The 20,426-nt window shown below is 40.9% G+C and overlaps 3 protein-coding genes across 13 annotated transcripts; 2 read left to right on the forward strand and 1 right to left on the reverse strand.

The window, feature by feature from the left end:
- Positions 1 to 606: 606 nt before the first annotated feature.
- Positions 607 to 9,503, reverse strand: LOC103722646 (guanylyl cyclase 1). Of its 11 annotated transcripts, none has more exons than XM_088702178.2 (11): positions 9,004 to 9,501; positions 8,480 to 8,544; positions 8,294 to 8,389; positions 8,088 to 8,212; positions 6,962 to 7,073; positions 4,998 to 5,132; positions 4,820 to 4,908; positions 4,323 to 4,384; positions 3,062 to 3,134; positions 1,634 to 1,709; positions 607 to 1,039 (listed from the first exon to the last, which is right to left on the reverse strand). In XM_088702178.2, exons 1-11 carry the CDS (start codon positions 9,380 to 9,382, stop codon positions 1,025 to 1,027), a joined length of 1,227 nt encoding a protein of 408 aa, XP_088558304.2. In that variant the 5' UTR covers positions 9,383 to 9,501; the 3' UTR covers positions 607 to 1,024. The 11 variants fall into 11 exon arrangements, 9 of the variants coding, with proteins under 9 accessions (XP_088558304.2, XP_088558302.2, XP_088558303.2 ...); XM_088702176.2 differs by having other exon boundaries at positions 607 to 828; positions 9,004 to 9,499; XM_088702177.2 differs by having other exon boundaries at positions 607 to 828; positions 8,480 to 8,514; positions 9,004 to 9,498.
- Positions 9,504 to 13,101: 3,598 nt separating this feature from the next.
- On the forward strand, positions 13,102 to 16,952 carry LOC103722647 (universal stress protein PHOS32). Its single transcript, XM_008813280.5, has 4 exons — positions 13,102 to 13,489; positions 13,579 to 13,688; positions 13,806 to 13,924; positions 16,640 to 16,952. The coding sequence occupies exons 1-4, from the start codon at positions 13,315 to 13,317 to the stop codon at positions 16,725 to 16,727; spliced, it is 492 nt and encodes a 163-aa protein (XP_008811502.2). The 5' UTR covers positions 13,102 to 13,314; the 3' UTR covers positions 16,728 to 16,952.
- Positions 16,953 to 18,558: 1,606 nt separating this feature from the next.
- On the forward strand, positions 18,559 to 19,481 carry MEE60 (maternal effect embryo arrest 60). Its single transcript, XM_088702185.2, has one exon. The coding sequence runs from the start codon at positions 18,691 to 18,693 to the stop codon at positions 19,258 to 19,260; it is 570 nt and encodes a 189-aa protein (XP_088558311.1). The 5' UTR covers positions 18,559 to 18,690; the 3' UTR covers positions 19,261 to 19,481.
- The last annotated feature ends 945 nt before the right edge of the window (positions 19,482 to 20,426 follow it).

The following is a 20,426-nucleotide window of genomic DNA, read 5'->3' on the forward strand; positions in this document are numbered from 1 at the left end:
TTCTAGATTTGAAGCACATTGATTACTTGTTTGTGCAGGCTGGATTGCGCGGCGAACGAATCCACCATGAACCGTGCTCGTGTTTTAAATTCCCAAGCTCCAAATGCCGAAAAAAATTCTGCCCTCCAGGGGGTCATGACATTCATCAAATCATCTTCGGGAAAGGTGAGCTCTTACAGTTACTGATTAATTATTTTATTACAGAGTTAGGTGGTAGGTCTTATCTCAGACACCAAATCCAATCCGCCAGGAGGCCAATGGTTTCAATTATTGGAAGATTCTACCACGTCAAACATGAGTTCCTAACAAATTTCCTGGGAACCGCTGGCATACCAAATCCTAGGGAGCGCGACTGCCTTCCCCGGGAAAAATCTAAGATTTTCCTCTCTCTAAAATCAGGAGTGAGAATGATCCCACGATATAGAGCGACTCTTTGTTTCTAAGCTGCAAAGCGCCTCTGGGAACTATGAAGAATGAAAAATATTCCCTTTCACCATATCTCATTCCGCTAATGCTTACAAAAATTGTTCGCTCAAAAATAAGGTGCTCAGAAAGAAAAGCTTACTTCTACCAAAAAAAAAAAAGAAGAAAAAAACAGTTTCCAGCTACAGAATAACCCCTTTTTTTTTCCATTGGACTTCATATATGCTTTGCTATCATCTTACAATGACCGGATAAGAAGATCATATACAAATGATACATGAAAGAAAGAGAAACGACACTTGGAAACAACCCAACTGATCCTGCAAAGAATGACAATAATAAAATGTGGTTATATCAGGAGCTTGGACGAGAGAACTTGTTACCGTCTTTCCCATTTAAGGAGACCTGCACTCGACAACAAAAGCCCCAAAAAATCACATTCTGTCTGCATAACTGATCATTCGAACTCACAGGGGGGTTAGTGAACACATGTGCAGGATCAACTAAGAGTGCACTGTGCATGTTTGCCAGCAAGCCCCCTAGTCAGCTTCATCCCTCAAACTAGGGTAATAGCTTGTTATTTCTAGCTGAATATTGTCTATCATCCTTTTATACCCTGTTGCAGCGAGCAAATTGGGAAACATTTCTAAATGAGCCCCCCGCGAGTCATGCTAATAGATCTTTACACATAAATGCAAACGAAAAGTGAGCTGTATGTATTTTTATACGGTCGATTACAGGCACAAGCTGCCACTTCTAACCTGATCATTAGTTATCTGAAAGATCAATTTAACTGGAAATGGAGCCTATCATATATGCAAGGTTGTCTGCATGTGTTTCTGTGTGCCATTTAAGTCCTAGTCGGTCTTATCGTGCATACATTGGATAAGATTTTGCAGCCATGGTTACAATCACCCTTGAAATACTGTGGCGGGTAGGAAATTTAAGCATGACAAATAACAATTCCGCATTAATCAAACGAATGGTCCAGATAACTCATCTATATACAATCACCAAATAGGAAATCACAGCTTCAAATATTTATGCATGCAATCACAAAGCTCCTAATAACTAAACAACCTACCACAACTGGCAAGTCAAGATGTGAAATGAACAAGCATGCTCACAGATTAGATCATAGAATATGATACAGATAATTTGAAACAAATCTAACATTTCTGATTCTAAGTGCTCAGAAGGTGGTTATTACCAGAAGAATATCCTCATCGGTGCCGAAGGATTTGCGTGCTTCATCGAGGAACTGCATAGGAACACTTTCAGACTTCCTGCAGAATTACAACAACCAATTGAAAACCTGATGAATCATTTTCTGCCCAGAACACAAAAACAGACATAAAAATAGCCCAAGCCGACACTTGTGTAATATACAAGTGCAAGGGAGAAAAAAGATTCTAATCTATAAATGTTAAAAGATTCCAGAGACAAAACTAAGAAAAAACTATATCTGGATGAAAGGTCTGAGAAGACAAAATCTAAAGGAAACTTGGTAAGTATGGAGCAACCTAGGCAAGAGGCATGCAAATTGGATCACTATGAGATTCTGTCATCCATGTCTTTATATAAGGGAGGGTTATGGAACAAAATATAGAAAGACAACATAAGAAAGAACAGTATGGACGAGACCTTTTCTCTACATGTATGGCTATTGCTACGAACAAGAACTGTCCTATTCCATTACAAAAGAATCTAGTGGAGTTGTTCCTCTAAATATAATTCACTGAAGCATTCTGTACAATAGGCTCTCAAGTTGCTGGCACTCACACAGAAGTACAACCTATGAAGAGAACAGATCCATTGACAAATCAAAGAACAGATATCAATTTGCCCAGTTATTATGCCATGAGGATAAGCAGAGCTACCCTGACCAAGGAAAAAAAGCAGAAAAAAATTAGAAAGAAGAAGAATAAGGAAAGAATACCGGTAATTTCATCTTCCCTCAACAACTCCCTTGCAAAGCGATTCTAATGTTGCTATATCCAGAAATGATAAATCTTAATTTCAGGTACAAAACAAGATACTTAAGTCTTTTTTCGGTAATCATAAATCAAATCACATGGACCTAAATGCTGTAAATAACCCCAAAGCACACTTCGTAGATTCGAAAGAGATGCATTCACTTCAGTGTAGATATGCAATTTTAACACAATCATTACCATCACTACCAAGCATTGTTCCAACTATTTGGAATCATTTTATGAATCTTTACAAATCATTTCTATTAAGGGAGACCTTGGGTGTTGTTGCAAGATTTTTTTTATACTTTTTCACAACTTCCATTCATGTTAGTTATTCATTCCAAAAATAGATAATGATATATGTCTAGATGTATATATTGAAGATTGATAGGGACAGAAATGCATAAAGTTCGAATTTAGATCTAGTGATGAATTGTTAGCAATGCTTTCAAAGAGCAGCAAGCGTTGCAGCTACAAGCATACCAGCCACGTTATTAAAAGCTTTAGTATTTAACAGCGGTAGGCAATAAACTTTATGCCCGAGTAGCATAGAGGTGCTATAGCCTTATTTACATACTACATTATGGTTAAGAAAAAGCAAATCATATAAAAGTGAAACTTCCCCTACTTTAGTTCAAATAAAGAAATTTACATTAGAATACCTAGAACTGGCAGGATCTCTTATTTCAAATTCATCAGTATCTGCATCATAACCACATATTATAACATAGTGCCCTGACAAAACCATAAAATTCAGTTAGATCAACTAGTAGGTGATCCACATACAAGGAAAGAAATCAATTTGCAAGAAAGAATTGAAGAAAAAAAGGGATCTTACAATTTCTACAACATGGTAATACATAAAGGGAGCATAGGTCAATTTGATTAAATATTAAATCATCCACATATAGAAGAAGATGGTTCAGTTAAATACTGTTTGATTAGCAAGACCAAACGGGAAAAAGACCTGTTTATTTTGCAAGTGACAAGAGAAACTGGTGTGGTAATATCATAAAACTGAGGTAATCAAGGAACGAAAGTGATGGGATTGAGTTATTTGAGGATAGACAGTTTGCTACTCATGCGTAGAATTATTAACAGGTGCGAACACCCAATCCATGGAAAGTGTTGTGGAGATGGCTCTCAGCTTATTTCAAACCTTCCGTAAACCCAAACCTCACTTCTGAAGTGGAGTTCAACAAGGTTAAGAGGCTATAGAGATGGCTTCTCTATGTGGCTTCATAGCGGAATTAAATCAATTTATGGCTGATTGGAGGCACTTAACCATGAGTCTGACATCAACAGTTTGTTGTTACCAGATATAATCAGCAGGTGATAAAAAGTGATATACATAATGACAAATGTTGGAATTAGCCGACGGACATCATGAACTTAACATAATGGAAAGATAACAAACACCCTCTCCTTACAATGATGGCTGCTTCATTCAACATCTTCTGTTGATTGTTGATCTGCCACTGATAATTGGCCTTGCACAGTGATTTTCATTTTCAACTTCAAAGGAAGCATCTTCCAGCATTTCTGCTTCTTTTTTGATTCATGGATTTTCTCAATATAACATTGTACCTCACTCAAAGTTTTCAAAGAAAACCATAGAGCTATTACTTCTTGGATTTCTAATATGCAAAGAAATCCTTACACATGCATGCCTTGTCAATTAAAGTTTTTAAAAAAATCGCTGCACTAAAATAGCTGGAAAGATAGCCTCACTAAAACAATAATCCCAAGGACTCATCAAAACATTGTGAAAAATGAAAAAAAAACAATGTTTCACAATTCAAAAAAATCAATTTCAGTGTAGGACTTGTCAGAAACTGCAAGCACAAAATAAAAAGCAGTATCCAATTATAAATGAAGGCGAGCACCATAGTAATAAAAACAAACAGGAGAAAATCTTCTCACCCATATAATCGGAGTTTCGACCATACCATTCTGGCACGTGTACATCTTTCAGCCAAGTCCGACTGCATTACCAATATTAGCGTAAACATCAAGCATATTTGTAAAAGAAACAAAAATGATATTTATAGATTTATGCATTCTGCTTAATGCAATAATGCCGATCATTCATGTTTGCTAACTAGAGCCTTGGAGGGAAAGTCTAAAAAAAGTAAAGATACCTAGAAATGACCCCCACCCCACGAACCACCACCAACAACCATCTCTCTCTCTCTCTCTCTCTCTCTCTCTCTCTGCTTTTGTGTTTGGGGGGTAGGGGGCAGGGAGGATGCCCAGGGAACAGTAGTGCTAGGGCCAGGAAAAAAGGCAAAGATATCCAGAATGCAAATTTGATAGTCTACAATATGGTGCTGAGCTAGGCATTTTGATTTCTACAAAAGAAAGAACTTTTTCTTTTATTGACTATATTACAGGAAGAAGCATTGCAAAAAATTCCTTACCGTAACTTCATCTTGTCAACCAAAGCAACAGCAATGCATTGGCCAGATAATATTAGGACAGAAATATCTTTTCCACTGATGGATCTGCACTGTGAAACACTATATATTTGTTAAACTAATACAAGGGACTAACTAATAACTGGTTAACCAACAACTATTCATCTGATAACTTTTTCACCCTTAAAAATAGACCCATCACTGAAACAAGGTAGCAAGCAGTAACGTGAAGAACATATACTTGTATGCTAATCCCAGCTTCAAGTGCTTTTTTAAATAGTCCATCCACTCTTCCTACATCATCTTGCAGTTGCTCCTGCACATGTTCCAAAGTTTAGAGTTATATATTGCTGATAAATCAGAAGATTTTTGTATATATTATTCAAAATATAATAGACATGCATAGAATTGCAATAAAGAAAAGAATATCAGCAATAGAACTGAAAATGATGTGAGATAAGCTTTAAGTGAAGTCAAATATTTGAAGTTTGAAAAAAAAAAATCACAATATCCTTATTTTTCGAGGCAAGTAGTATGAGTCACTCAGTATGCGACTAACACAATAAAATTATATGTATCATAATGAACTGGGCAGTGGCCCAGCACTCGCAACTTTCCTCCTCGTTCCAGGTATGAAACTTTGGAGTTGTTTTCCCAATTAGTTAGATATGCATAATTTCACCAGGTGGATCTTCCCTCCCTCAGCAACCACACCCCCCCCCCCCCCCCAAAAAAAAAAAAAAAAAAAAAAACATGTATCATATTACAAAATTCAGTCATGGCACCAGTTGTCCCAATTGCTTGGAAAATTTAAAGTAAAATATAAAATACGGATAATTGCTTTCACAGCACTCATGACTAGACCCTTTAAAAACCCAATGATCTCAAAGGGTCCACATATTCTTGCCCCATGAAATATCCCAAGAAGTAATAAAAGATTAAATCTGATTGTGCAAAAAATTAAAAAAGCACATACTTAAAACAAAAAACACAGGACATACGTAGAGTATATTTTGAGTTATGTGTGACGAAGAAGATAAAGCAAAGGTTGTCAAAGCACTCATTCAAACCACAATCTTCACTCTATCAGTGTCCGCAAGAATTTGAGCATTCTAACTTCAAATTATCATCATCAGAGTCAATACCGAAGCAACATTATGGAATACATTGAGGATATGATACTCTGAAACATCTGCAGTTAAAAGTGTGCTGTTGATGTACTTAGACAAAGTTGTTAACCACCAGGTTAAATATATATTTATCCTTTAATTTATCCATATGATTTCAAGAAATGTGTTCAGTAATTACAATCTCAATTGCATTCTTGAGTTCAAGGTGAAAGTTTCCAGTTTCAGATCCTCAAGAGGGAGCAGATCGTTTTAGTAAATTATATGACCTCAGATGATGTCTTTTTTTCTAACAAATCACTATATTAACACAACGCAAAGTCTAGAACAGAGGAATAACCATAATTCCCGGTTAGTCATCAAGAAGTGCCATCAGTCTAACTGAAAGGTCCCTGTTGAACTTCAAGAAGTTGACCTAAAAATCAAATGCATAATTACATCTAAGCTTCTACGTTCAAATTATGGCCCTTCCAGCAGGAATTGATCCAAATTACACCACTGAATACTTCCCTGGATAGATAAGTGGAGGGGACATATTTTTCATAAAATCACTCCCAAGAGGTAACAGGATCCAGTGATAAGGATGGTTAAGCATGCTTTTAGGACAACAACATTAGAATCAAAACTAATACCAGATGACGAGGGAAGAAGAAACCCTGCCTCATAGCAAAAATCATCTCCCAAACCACCCAAAACAGGAGGGGGGAAGGGAAAACTTCTTCCCTACAACGACTGGAAAAAAAAGAGCACCAAATATGGTGGAGACGTCAGCAACATGAAGGCAAAAAAACCAAGGTCTCGTAGACAAAAAAAGAAAGACATATTCATGAGGGGGACAACAATCAGGATATATGGAAATGTTACAAAATGATGAAAATAATCAAGCAAGCCTGACTAAAAAGAAAAGAAAAAAGAAAAAAAAGGATCGCACTTCCTTTCCCTACAAATAATAATGAGAAAAATTCAAATAAGCACAAGGAATATAAATCTGTTCATAATAAAATGACTAAGAACTTACCCTGTAGAAGGATTCTGCTGAAAATTCTGGATTTACTCCTAAAGTGACAGTCAAGAAAGAAAAACTAACTGAAAACTTATGCAGCAAGTATGCCAGATCGACAGTCCAAATACTGCAAAAGAGGAGCGAAGACATGAACAATAAACTAAAGAATGACATTCATTTACAAAATGCATCAATAGATAACATAATTAATTAACACATGTCTAGCAAAATCAACATCCATTTTTCTGATAGGAACAACTGATAGTAAGGGACAGGATAAGCATCTAAATAGAAAAACTGCATATTTGCTGTTCTTAAATGAACTATAAGCTTTGGACAAATGTAGCCATAAGCAATGACTGTATTGATTTGGAAATAAAGCATCACATGTTTATGAATTACCTAGATGAAAATTAGAAACTTTGGGAATTTTGAAGTTGTCAAACAGGAAATTTCTAATGTATACTTCTTTTTCAGAAGTCATGGACTCACTCTCTGAACTAATGTACGATCTTTCCCATTTCTTGAGAATAATCTTGTTAAATTGTCACTGAAAATGATACTGTTATTGCTACCAGCAGCTCTTAATAGGAGTTCCCTTAGCAAATATCATTTCATCAAGGATTTAAGAGTCGAGTCTACTACCCAGAGATTGATACAGGGGATCCTTGTATAGTAGCATGTCTCGGTTTTAGTAAACCAGGCCCGGATCATCCCATATCATGCCTAACGTGGCAAATCAAGCACATTATTGCTCGGCACATATTTTTTCCCTTAATATTTTTTTAATCGAGGCATATTGACCCGATACCATCCCCATATCACGTGTACCCTACTGGTCCATGCATAGCCTATACGTCGGTATTTAAATCGTTGCCTTTTATAAATGGGAACAGGGACGAGAAGAGATTCTAAACCACAGGAGCTGCGGAGTGCTAAAAGTCTGTCAAGCAGTCATACCAGCGGAATAGAAAAGAATGTGTATTCCATAAGAAACCAAAATTTCATATTCATTTTTGTGGGTTTTGTATGGGCAGCAGTTAATAATCGAATCGACAAACTAGCTGGAACATCGTTTTAAAGCAAAACAAATTAGACATCTTTTCTTTATCCCGAAGGAGTTGGCACAGATAACACTCACCTTGTCGTACAGCAAAGCTTCTCGAGATCATGAATGTTGTAATGGTCGATTCCCAGAGTCTTTAAAACCATTAAAACACAGGCAAGGCCACAATCCCAATTGAATAGCTGCCGAACATGAGGAACCTAGAAGCCCACGATCATCAGAGCAGGAAATTTAACTAACAGGTAATTGAGAAGTAAAGTAGGTCACCAGAGGAAACTCACATCCACAGAGTGAGAACGACGGTTAAGAGGAATTAGATCTTTAGAACAGAAGAGGCCTCCTTCCTCTTGGCCTCCTCCTTTGATCATCTTCAACAACTTGTCAGCAATGAGGCATAGACGCCACATAAACAATCAGTTCTAAATCAATAATTCCACGACATTATATAATTTGCTGAATGGCCAGACCTCCTCCTCCTCACTTGCGAAAATTCTTCCATTTCCTGCAGAGCTTCCCTTCCCTGAGTCAATTCCTAGGCTTCATGAAATCAACGAAATAATCTTAGTAAAAGAACATGTCATCGATATCAATACAGGAAATCATTCAAGACGCGTTTTTTCGCTTGATCGTGATGGAGAAGGAAGGCCAGGGTCTGGAATCGGTTTAATATTTGTCGAGGGAGATGGGGATCTTTTTCGAGAGGGGGGGAGGGAGACAAGAAAAAGATCTCAATTCTTAGTACTTCGACAAGTCGAGGAGATCACCAGCACCTAGTGTTTATTTGCAGACTATCTGCAATTGATCATGGATCGCGAGTATGCGTTGTCAGAAGAGACGGCAAAGAGGAGAGAGATCGCACGGTTCGTGGGGAAGAAAGACAAAAGAACAGCGGACAACAAAGAACGAAGACCAATAAAAGCGCAAACAGAAAGGGGAAAGGGAGAGATGGAAAGTGCCCCTTTCTTTGTTTCTCTCTTTCTTTCGTTCTTGCCTGAAAGGTATCTGCGGAAACGCGCCCGAGAAATCGAATCGGCAGCAGGTACTGCTGTCAGCGGGGGTTCCAGAATCCGCTCCAAGGCATCTCCCTTCTCTCCTTCTCCGCGCCTATCGGGCGACGAGCTTCTCGTTTCAGAGAGAGCGACCCAGGCTGAGTTAGAGAACCCACGGTAAAAAGAAATAACCAGCCGAAAGATAACCCGACTGATAACGCCCGACAGATGGGAGGCAGTGCGGCCCAAGCCCGCCGACTGGCCGCTGGTGTGGTGCTTGTACGAACTTGAATATGCTACGAAGTACCAACCGACACGTGGGAGGACATGCATGAATATATATTTATTCAAGTGGAAGAAAATTAGATGGAGGATATACATGAATATACAGACTGCTGCTTTTTGGTTTTTTGCGGGTAAAGATAATGTTTTGTTTTCGAATCTAAGTCGATGTGGGCATTGCCCGGCGTTTTTTTCTCTGGAACTCTCCTGTTTAATTAGTATCCTAGGTGGACAAAATATCCAAATATGTATACTTTTTGTAGAAGAGAGGGAATGCTTTTTTTAAAAAAAAAGTGGATATAAAAGGGCTAGGCTAAAGGATTCCCGTGGAATGTTTAAAACAAAAAGTTCGGGAAGAAAATCCGGAGACATGATCGTAAGATTTGTTTTTTTTAATAAATAATTAGATAGAAAGAGTGAGTGTTTTATTTTTTAATTTTTTGGGTGAAGAATGCCGTATAAAAATTACTCTATCAATGGCATTGAATTTTGAAACATAGTCAAATTTTCAAGTTAGGACTAAATATCATCCACCATCTCATAATATTAATTTTGTACAGAGTTATGTCATCTAACTCAGGTAAATAGATTCGTTTTCAAATCAAGTCATAATTCATTGAAATTCTATTTAAAGGTGCTTGAGTTAGATGGGTGGGTATTGATCATGCTGATAGTTTTTAAGGTCAAATAAAGTTAATTTAACAAAGGCTTTAGTTTAGAATTTAATATATATGTAGCGCCACCGCCTTTCTCAAAGCACAAGCTGGAGAGAGATTAATAAAATAAAACAATGGATAAAAGAAATTAAACTACATACGTAAATTCTATGGTCAAGCTTCTAGCGCTTCTCACCAATTAGCATACAAATGGCCTAGCCTGACAACCTTGTAAATTAAATATATATTGCTTGAACTTAAATTATCGAGCTATCCTACCAAATATCTTAGAAATTTTTGGTTTGATTGAAAAACCTATCAATATCCTTTCCTAACAACCATGAAGTTTAGAACATTCATCGCCAATGATTAATAGCAACCTAAGTTGTTTGTTGCTCTTGCCCACACGAACCTTCTCATGTCAATATATAGTCCGAATATTAGGGGTAAGCAAAATGATACCAACTGATTGATAGGATGGTTATTTCCAACGTCATTATGAAATAGTTTGATCGTGCATGTGCATTGCATCCAGGGCCGGCTCGGGCCTTAGGCGACTGAGGCGGTCGCCTAAGGCCCCCAGCTCATGGAAGGCCCCACTCTGCCCATGGACTCGTGGAGATTTTTTTTTTTTTTTTTTTGCCTGCACGGCTGCACAGCTTTGAGCTTTCCCATCTAAAAGCTAGAAGGGTGATGGGCGACGGCTACGCAGCTATAGTGCGTCCCCATCTCCCCGACGACAGACAGCTGAGACAGGCTACGGCCTGGGCGACGGGCATGGCTACGACCTACGACAGCTGAGACAGGCAACGGGCATTTCCTCCCCGGCTCCCCTCTTCTCTCCCCCCTTCTCCACCGGTGCCTTTTTTTTTTTGCTGAACGGCAGACTCGGCTTCTTTAGTTCTCCTCTCCGGCTGTCCCCCCAGTGCTTCTTCACTTCACTTTGCCGTCCTCGGCTCCTCCGACCTCCAGCCTCCGGCTTTGGGCTCCGGCCTCCGGCTCCTCGGCTCCGCTCTAGCCTCTAAACCTCTAAAGGCCCCCGTCCTCCTCGGCTCCTCCTCCAGCTCCAAGAAGGCAAGAACCCGTCGACGGCTTGAGGCTCGACCGCCCCTGCTCCGGACTCTGGAGTCCGGATCTCCTCTCCAACTCTGCTCGCCGTCCTCGGCTCCTCCGACCTCCAACCTCCAGCCTCCGGCCTCCAGCTCCCCGGCTCCGCTCTAGCCTCAACATCTAAAGGCTACTGTCCTCCTCGGCTCCTCCTCCGGCTCCAAGAAGGCAAGAACCCGTCGACGGCTTGAGGCTCGACCGCCCCTGCTCTGGACTCTGGAGTCCGGATCTCCTCTCCAGCTCTCCTCCTCACCGTCCTCGGCTCCTCCGACCTCCGGGCTCCGCCGCTCCGCGGCTCTGGCCTCGTCAGCTCTGCTTCAAAGTCCACGGACCACCGTCCTCCATTAGCATCCCAATTCCCAAGCAGGGCCACAGTGGTGAGCCTATCTATTGACTAATCACTAATGACTATTGAGTCTATTTCACATGTAGTTAAATGTTTTGGGCCGCCCCTGTTACATTGTATTCGTTATTTTATTTGTCAGAGGATTCTTGACTATTTACATGGCTTATCTTATGGAGTTTTTCTCTAAGTTGTTGTTATTGGCTTATTGCATTTAATGTTATACAATAATAGGAAAAGCTAAGGAAATAAATGGCCAACTGATTAATTTTTTGGTCCAATTGATTTTGATTTAGTCAAGTTAGAGACACTACAATTGATTTTTTTTTGGTCCAATTATAGATTGGTTGTGACTTCGGCGGTTTGGCCTCTTCTTGCCGTCGAGTTCGGCACTATTCGGTCTCTTCTCCCCATCAAGTTCGGCACTACTTATCGGGACCTGAGTTTGTTTTTTTTTGACACAATCAAATTTTATCATTTTCAACTTTTTTATATTTTAATTTGTTTGTGGTGTTTTTTTAATTGCTTTGTTTGATAATATTATTTTTAGATTAAAATGTTTAATAGAAAATATGAATATGGGTATGAAAAACTCAAAAAGAAAAGAAAAATCGATAAACTCATTCAATCTCAAAAAGGAGCTCTAGATAGATTGTTGTCATAAACAAGGAAAAAACCACATCAAATTCAACTCAGGAATTAGCAACAGAGCATGCACCCGAAATAGAGTTAGAAAATGATATAAAAAGAATGAAACAAAATGAGATAGACAACTAAATTCATAAATAAAATTTTAAAGTATTTTACACTTATTAAATTTTTTAATCATTTAAAAAAAAAAGGCCTCCCCTAGTGAGTTCGCCTTAGGCCTCCAAATGTTTTGGGCCGCCCCTGATTGCATCAATCCACCTGATACTTTTGCATTTGCTAACCTAATCAATGATTTGCAACAAATCAAATACTGTGGTTGATCTTGATGAAAGATAGACTCCTTCCACCCGATAACTAGAGCATTAAAAAGAAATATTGATAGCTGACTCCAAAGTAAGTGCAGAGACATTGGAGTTCCCAGAGGCAACTCAGGGGCCATGCAAACCAGTTTCCTCGTGGTTGAACATAATCACCCTCTTATCATGGCATATCATTTTTTGTTATTATATTCATATAAAAATAAAAATAGCAAATATTAAAAATGGTTTTTATATATGTCAAATTTATATAGTTACAGGAAGTCACTCAATTTTTGGGAAACTAACTATTTATTTCCAGAAAAGCTAATCATATATATTCTCATATATATTCATATTTTTGTTCGTTTAAAATAATATTTTATAATTATCAATTTTTTATCAACCATTTCAACGTTTTTTCTTCATCACTTTTCTACATTAGCATAACTAAGAAATATGATGCACCTCGTGGCGTGGCATGTAATCACACTTTCAAACAACCATTTGAAATGGACTTGGGTGCGTATATCACAAGGAAGCTGGGAGGAAGCGTCCTATTTCGATTTTGAGACAAGTCCCGAGAGATTATTAAGCAAAAAAATCCCGAGTAGCTCGCCGTACGTGGACCACTTTTTCTCCATATAAATCCCACCCCCTCGTCTCACCGACTCGCCTCCATGCGGCCACGATGTCAAGCCATCTTATCACGATGGTAACAGCGCCGTTTCGGACAACTCTAGTTCAAGGGCATTACAGTCATTTGGAACCCAAGAGCGGCACGGCGGTACCCCACATGGATGCCAATCTCTTTTCTTTCTTTTTCCCCGTGTCCTCCAGCGATTAGTATACGGTGGGAAAGATGCGAGGCTCGTATCCCTGTAGAGTCCCTGACCTTTTCCTTCTCATATCTTCGTCGCCATTGTTGTGTGGCTCTGCACTCCATCCCTAGGAAGCACCAAGAGAGAGGGAAAGAATATGGGAGGAGACAGGAAGATCGGGGTGGCGCTGGACTTCTCCAAGAGCAGCAAGAAAGCGCTGGAATGGGCCATCAACAACCTGCTCCACAAGGGCGACATGCTCGTCGTCCTCCACGTCATGCCCCCCAAGAAGGGCGAGTCCAAGCACGGCCTCTGGGTCAAATCCGGTTCCCGTAAGATCTCCCCTCCACTCCAGGGACTCCGATCCGACTTCTTTTATCCACACCTCTCGCCATTCCTAACCATTTAGCTCATGTTTTAGCTCTGATTCCTCTGGCGGAGTTTAGGGAGCCGGAGGTGACGACGCACTACGATCTGGAAGTCGACATCGAGGCCCTCGACATGCTCGACACTGCTTCCAGACAGAAGGAGGTGCTCCGTTTAATTCCCCCTTTCCCCATCTCATAGTTCAATTTTGAAAAATGTTTGGTGACCATTCTCTCTTCCCCCCCCCTAAATCTGGGGCAAAAAAAAAAAAAAAAAATTCAGGCAACGATCGTGGCGAAGTTGTACTGGGGAGATGCGAGGGAGAAGCTGTGCGAAGCCGTAGAAGATCTGAAGCTGGACTCGCTGGTGATGGGCAGCAGAGGTCTTAGCCAGATCCAGAGGTAATGTGCACTCCTATTTCTGACTCTAATTGTTGCTTACTTATCTCCTGCCAGTTGCCACGCCGCCTTCCCCCAATTTGATGCAATTAGAAATACATAGATCGTGATGTATATAGGACCTGTACGTATAAATATCAAAGCGATCTCAAATTCCTTCCTATACTCATATTTTTAGTTCAAATCCATCAGCTGGCCCACCATGAATTTCGTACATGTCAAATCTGCGATCATCGTCGTCGTCGTCGTCATCTGATGTCCCGCGTCAAAATCGGAAAGTTAAATCCGTCCAGTGTTTCAGACCCACCGGACGGGTAACTTGAAGCCCATTCCCTTCTTCCCTTGATTATTTCATGGTTGTAGACGTCTAAATCCGTCGTAAGAACCAACAAAGATTTGCCCATAGGATGAACTTTTCAAGTTTTTCTTATGCTTGTACCCTTATTTATATGTGGGTTGCATAGGCCCTAATTTAGTTTCATCATGGCGATATGTCGAGCCATGTGTTGGGAAATTACTGATCAATGAATACTATAGATTTCATGGACTGCATTAGCCAAACAATTGATTCATATGAGGGGGTTCTTCACAAGGTTTAGGTAAACTCAACTGCCTCCAGCTGTTCTCGTTTTGTCAAGTGTCTTGGCCAGCGGGCAGATTAACTTGCGGAGTCTTCAATCTCTCTTAGCATAATGTTGGTGCAAAATTTATCACAAGTTGAGCGTAATAAAATTGACATATTTCAAGTTGAGTTTTAGAGTAACCTGGAGGACCTCTTGGAGTCTTGGACTCTTCAAAAAATTTTGTTGCAGGGTGGCATTTATATGTGCTTATATTGTTGTACTTATGTTCTCTTTAAGAGAATTCTTTGTCTGTCCGTCATGTGAGTCCTCCAAGTTTGCATTTGCCAGCTGACCATAGGCTTAAGCACCCTCTAAAACAAAAATTAGTTGGGAAAAAAATCCCTCTAAAACTCCTGTGCTTTGAGTCAGGATCTTCTCAAGTTTAGGTCTGAACTGGAGAGATCCAGCTTGCCAATCATGACCATCTGTGTATTACAGAGATTATAGTAGAAGAGATCATTGGTTGTCATTGTCATTTGTTGCTATCGACCCTCGAAGAGGAGGAAGAGTTGTTGGTTGTAGTCTCAAACACGAACAGGAAGATACTATGATACACCCGTAGCGATCTGGAGCCGAATTTATTTGGAATTTGGGGCAAATAGACAATAAAAACGTAGCTCCTCTGGTTCTCTTCAGGCCCACAAGGGGGTGGACTAGTGTGAAGACAATGGTCTAGGATTCCCAGAAAGACATCTCAAGCCAATTACATTGGTTCAGAAATAGGTGCTTCAACTCATGGTTACAGAAAAGTAAAAAATTATTTGGAAGTTTGGGCAAATTGACAATAACAACATGCCTCCTTTGTTTCTGTTCAAGCCCACGGGAGGTGGACTAGTTTCAAGTTCCATCAAAAATCACGTGGATTGTTGTGAAATTGACAATTTTAGGATCTGAGAGTAGAAAAATAATCAGAATAGAAAATCAAGCGCACACAAGAACACCAAGATTTAAGTGGTTCGGCTTGGGTAGCCTACATCCACTGTCGAGGCCGTCAGGAAGAAATCCACTAACAACAAAAAGAGAGTACAACAGGGTAGTAAGAAATCACTTACAACCCAAAGCCCAAATACACCCGAAGAAAACTCCAACTCCACTCTCAGGAATCCTCTCTGTTCTCTTCTCTGTGTATTATAGCTATCTCTCTCTTCTCTGTTATTCTCCCAAAGATTGAACCCTTAGGTCCTACTTATAGACTTTAGAAGTCCTTTTCAATCTGGGACTAGGAGTTTACTCCTAATACAAATTAGAAGTCATATCTCTACGAGCACTTAGGAGTTCTAATCCTACTAGGATTAGTTGATGAGCTGTTTGGCTAATTTCTAGCCACTCGCTCAACATGGATCCCCAGTGTTGGTTTCATTCCATAATAAAAGTGGAAGCTGGAGAATGTTTGGGAGACAGGGAGTCCTAAATATTAGAAAAAAATTGGTCTGCATGTTTGAAACCAATTCAACTTAAAAGCTTAAACTGCTAGGTCCTAATCATTTATATGAGCTCTTCTATGTCTCACTAATTAGTCCATATAGGACTACACCTTACACATAATCGTCAACAGAAAATCCTCCTCAAGCTGGCTAGGGTTGTTGAAAGTTCATGTCCTGCAATGTACGAGGCATTAACTCTTGAGTCTGATATTCTTGAACTTGACTTCAGTACCTCTCATCAAACACATTATGCGAACAATGCCACAAACCCTTGGACAAATCTCTCGTTGCTTCAATTGAAACACCAAGAAATTATTCTATACTGCAAAATTTAGTAGAACACATCTGAATGTTTACGCTTGAAGTTTGGGTCTTTAGTGGAATGAAGATGTCCATTATCAGGCACCTGATATCTTTTCTAAGCGAAACTTGCAAAAATTCGGAGCTACTCTAAATTTCAATCCAAGCCAACTTATGGCATTACGAGGGAAGTGGTTGGAATGAAGATTTTTCAAGCAATGAAAATTTAGTTGCACTAACCCTGGCTGAAAAACTTATCATATCATTATTCTGAAATATTTGAATTTCATCTATAATGAAATTAATAGTCCCCATCATATTCTGATTTTCTCTTGCTTTTTTCTTGTTCCTTGTTTTTGGAATATTTGCAGGATTCTGTTGGGCAGTGTGACAAACTATATATTATCAAATGCAGCATGCCCTGTGACCATTGTCAAGGATTCAAACTCCAAACATTGATACATGTTCTGCATGGAAAAACTCAAGCACCAGAAATTCAAGGAGTGAAAGTTCTTCTATTGCTAAGAGACAGGAATTTAGTAATGCTTATAGACTTGGAATAATGTGGAATGTAAAATGAACTTGCAGAACTTGAAGCATAGATTGCCTTTAATTCACGTTGGCCTTTCAGCTTTGTGTAAGAATTGTGGTAATAAATCGTGAGTGATGTTTAGTTCATTGTCATCCCGTGTACATCTTTTATCTGCTCTCCATATTTTCAGCAGTCTGTCAGATCTGGAATGAGTTCCGACGTTTCATTTGTTTAATCTGCTCGAGAAAGGAATGCTTGCGTTTCTTCTCGTCTCTTGATACATATGTGAAGTAGCTGGTAGGCTTTATTGATCAGTCAGAAGCAGCTTGGTGCTCAATAGATGAAAGCGTCGATCACGATGCCGATCCATCTGTACTTCAGAAGCGGCCTGGAATGTATTAAATGGGAAGTTGGTCTTTAATTGTATGGCTTTCTAGTTTCATCCTCTCAAATGTGAATTGTGAGAGCTTCTGCTGGCGTGTGTGTAGTTTCATAGGAATCCAAATAGCATCTTTGGGTTAATTTTTTTGAGTGAGGTTTTGGGTCCTTATAAAAGTTATCTTGATAACGTGCTATGTGGACCTTTCATGAGGTGTGGGCAGTTTAAAATCTTAATTGTTTGTTTATAAGGATGCCCAAAACATGTGAAGAGCGATCGATGGTGCTTTTGCAGTTGTAGCGAGCAGTCCTTGGTGGAAACTGGAATAACAGGTCTGCTTTCCCTTTCTCCTCGCGTCTTAAAATTCGGTTCGACCTCTCCCCTCTCGAATTGGGCTGGGCCGACATTCTATACCTGCACTGATCGAGTTGAGGCACCCGTGGGCTGCCCATACTATACTTGCCAGATGTTTGGCACGCTTAACATTATCTGATGGTCGGCTTAAGAGTAGCAGCGTTTGCATCACCAAATCAAACGTCTGGATGGACATCTCCCTCCATGCATTCAAATAAGATCCTCCGCCATATATATAATTTATGAAGAAAGAACGTCAATTGGTGGGAGCGTAGCGATATTCCTCAGTTGATTGATTTCATTGATCGATTGACGACTGCTTTCGCTGTAACTTGCGGATTTATTATAGACTAAGAAAGAATAATCAAAGTATTCTAAAATGAAGGAGCAACCGAAGACGAGACATCTATACTAGAACCAACGGAGAGAATACTACTCGGAGAGAATACTACTCTGAGGGCAACCCACTTATCGCCACCAAGGTGGTAGCCTAGTGGTACTGGGCAGAAATTCTAACCTTAAGGTCCCAAGTTCGAATCGCTGCGGCGACGATTAAATTGTGGACCGAAGCTCACTACTTTGGCCACTGCTTGGACTTGAGGTATAGGACCGCTCTTGAACCGCTAGTAGCCGGAGTGGTGCCGGGTGTGACGTACTCACACTTGGGACTCGAGCCAGAGCCCAGAGGGGTAGCTGAGCCGGGCCCATGGGTGGGGAGGGTATGAGTAAAATCGGTCGGGGTGCCCAACACACGGCCATTTCTGCCCGCATCGAACATTCTCCTGGCGGGGCGGGGGCCCAGTGGGGGCTGCTACGCGGGGTTGGGCTTGTCCCTTCCTCCCCCCTACCCCTTTTCCTTTAGCAAAAAAAAAAAAAAAAAAAAGGGCAACCCACTTATCCAGGATAAGTTTTGATGGTTATGATTTGATAGATCTCGACAAGGCGGAAACTCAATGGTTAATCGGCGTCGCGTAAATCTCACCCACCGTTCTAGAATCGGCCGTCTCCACCCCACTGTTTAGAGTGACGCTTTTTATTTTTCTTGCTTTCTTTTTTGGGTGTCTTTTGCTGCTCTGCCCAACGCCGCTTTACTCTGCGCGGAAGATTCGACCCGGTCCCCTTTCCTCTTCCACCGTCTCGTCGCCCCCTTTGTCGAGATGGACGACGGCGAAATATACGAATACGACGACCAGCGGCCGCGGAGCCCCGGATCCGACGGCGGCGGAGGGACGAGCATCCACATCACGGCGCTGGACGGCATCATCAACGTGAACTCCCTCTTTACGCTGGCCGTCTTCGTGGGCCTCGCCTGGAACCCATCCGACCTCTCCGCCGGCAGCCTCGCCTCCGGCGACTGCGTCGCGGGGAAGCGGGTGGCGCAGGACCTGGTCTCCTTCCACGTCTTCGCCTTCGCCTCCTTCCTCTTCTCCAGCCTCGTCGCTCTCTGCCTCAAGCAGGCCATCCGCCTCGTCCACCCGCCCGGCAGCTCCCGGGCCGCGCGCGTCAACAGGGCGCTGCTTCGCGCCGGCATCCTCGCCTCCGCCGTCGGCTCCGTCTTCGGATGCGGCTTTCTCATGCTCGCCCTCGTCAACGTCGTCCAGGTCAAGCTCGGGCGGCTCGGGTGCGGCGGCTCCGCTTCCGCTGGGGCCATCGCGCCCCTCGTCACCCTCGTCCCCGCCGCCATGCTCATCTACACCGCCATCGTCTTTTACGCCTTCACTCGCTAGTCGGTCGCCATGATCGGTCTCAACCGCCCACCCATCAACCATTTCCATGGTTAGGGTTAGGGTTAGGTCTCTCTGTGAATTAGTCTTCTCCGAGTTTCCGACCTGTTTATTTTTTCCTTCCTCTTTTGTGTGTGGAGATCTTGATTTGAAAATACCGACTTTGTGAATAACTGTTTTAATCTTTCATGAATTTATTTGCTTGCTTATATGATGAACTTTAAGATTGATTTCGTATCTTTTTGTACAGAATTTTATTTGGAAATAGTGATTTTTTTTTGTTAATTTTCAAAAGCGCTTTGATTAGTCGGTGTGAGTTGTTCGTGCATACTTCATTGCATAACTAAGAAAAGAGTGCATTGATGGAAGTAACCCATCAGATCTATGGGAAGTGGGGACACGGATATCTGTTGTACAAGGCTTATTTTGACCGTCAAACATTGAAGAAAGTTTAGAAAGTAGTTGCTCCTCATGAATTCCTATCCGAAACTGCCCAAGAGCCAGCATTTCCACTTGGGGAACAATTGGCAAGTCAAATGGAAGATTCTGCCTCCAGTTTCAACAGTGTAAGATGAATTCATGTTCTTCATTTAGAGATCTAATTTATTTTTAAATATTCTTTCGTCATTTGATTCCTTGCTTTGTAGTCTTCAACAATGGCAAAGAATCAATTCGACATCTCCTTCAGTTTCCACTACCTCCATAATTCCATTACCTCATATTTGCTTCCTCTTTGCTCCGATCCATTTTTGTGCTCTGCTTTCTGCGATCATGCCCACCATGTAACTACAAGCAATCACGTTGGGAGATTAGAATATACGTGATCCCAGAAGAATGGGTTCACCCATAATTGCTAATGGTTTGGACGAAAATATCTACGAATGGAGATCGGGAAGAAGGTCGGGGTGCTCGACAATGCAAGTTTAGTTGTAGGAACGGCAGGATGTTGGTGAAGGATAGAGGACAATCCTCTGATGCTTGAAGCACTGAAGCAAGTCTCCACAGAAAGAAAGCAAGAGTTTCAGAAGACATTTATGTCTTGGTTGCTGGAGATGGACTGAGGGTTTATAGATATGAGGAGCTCGGACCAAATTTACTTGTTCTGGGTTCTCTGGAGCAACAACAATTGGCAAGGTTTTACAACTTGATGGATGATGTTTTCATAAATC

The sequence above is a fragment of the Phoenix dactylifera genome, chromosome 8 (assembly GCF_051530095.1).
Source record: "Phoenix dactylifera cultivar Ajwa chromosome 8, Ajwa_hap1_PhDact_Kaust_v1.1, whole genome shotgun sequence".
Lineage (NCBI taxonomy): Eukaryota > Viridiplantae > Streptophyta > Magnoliopsida > Arecales > Arecaceae > Phoenix > Phoenix dactylifera.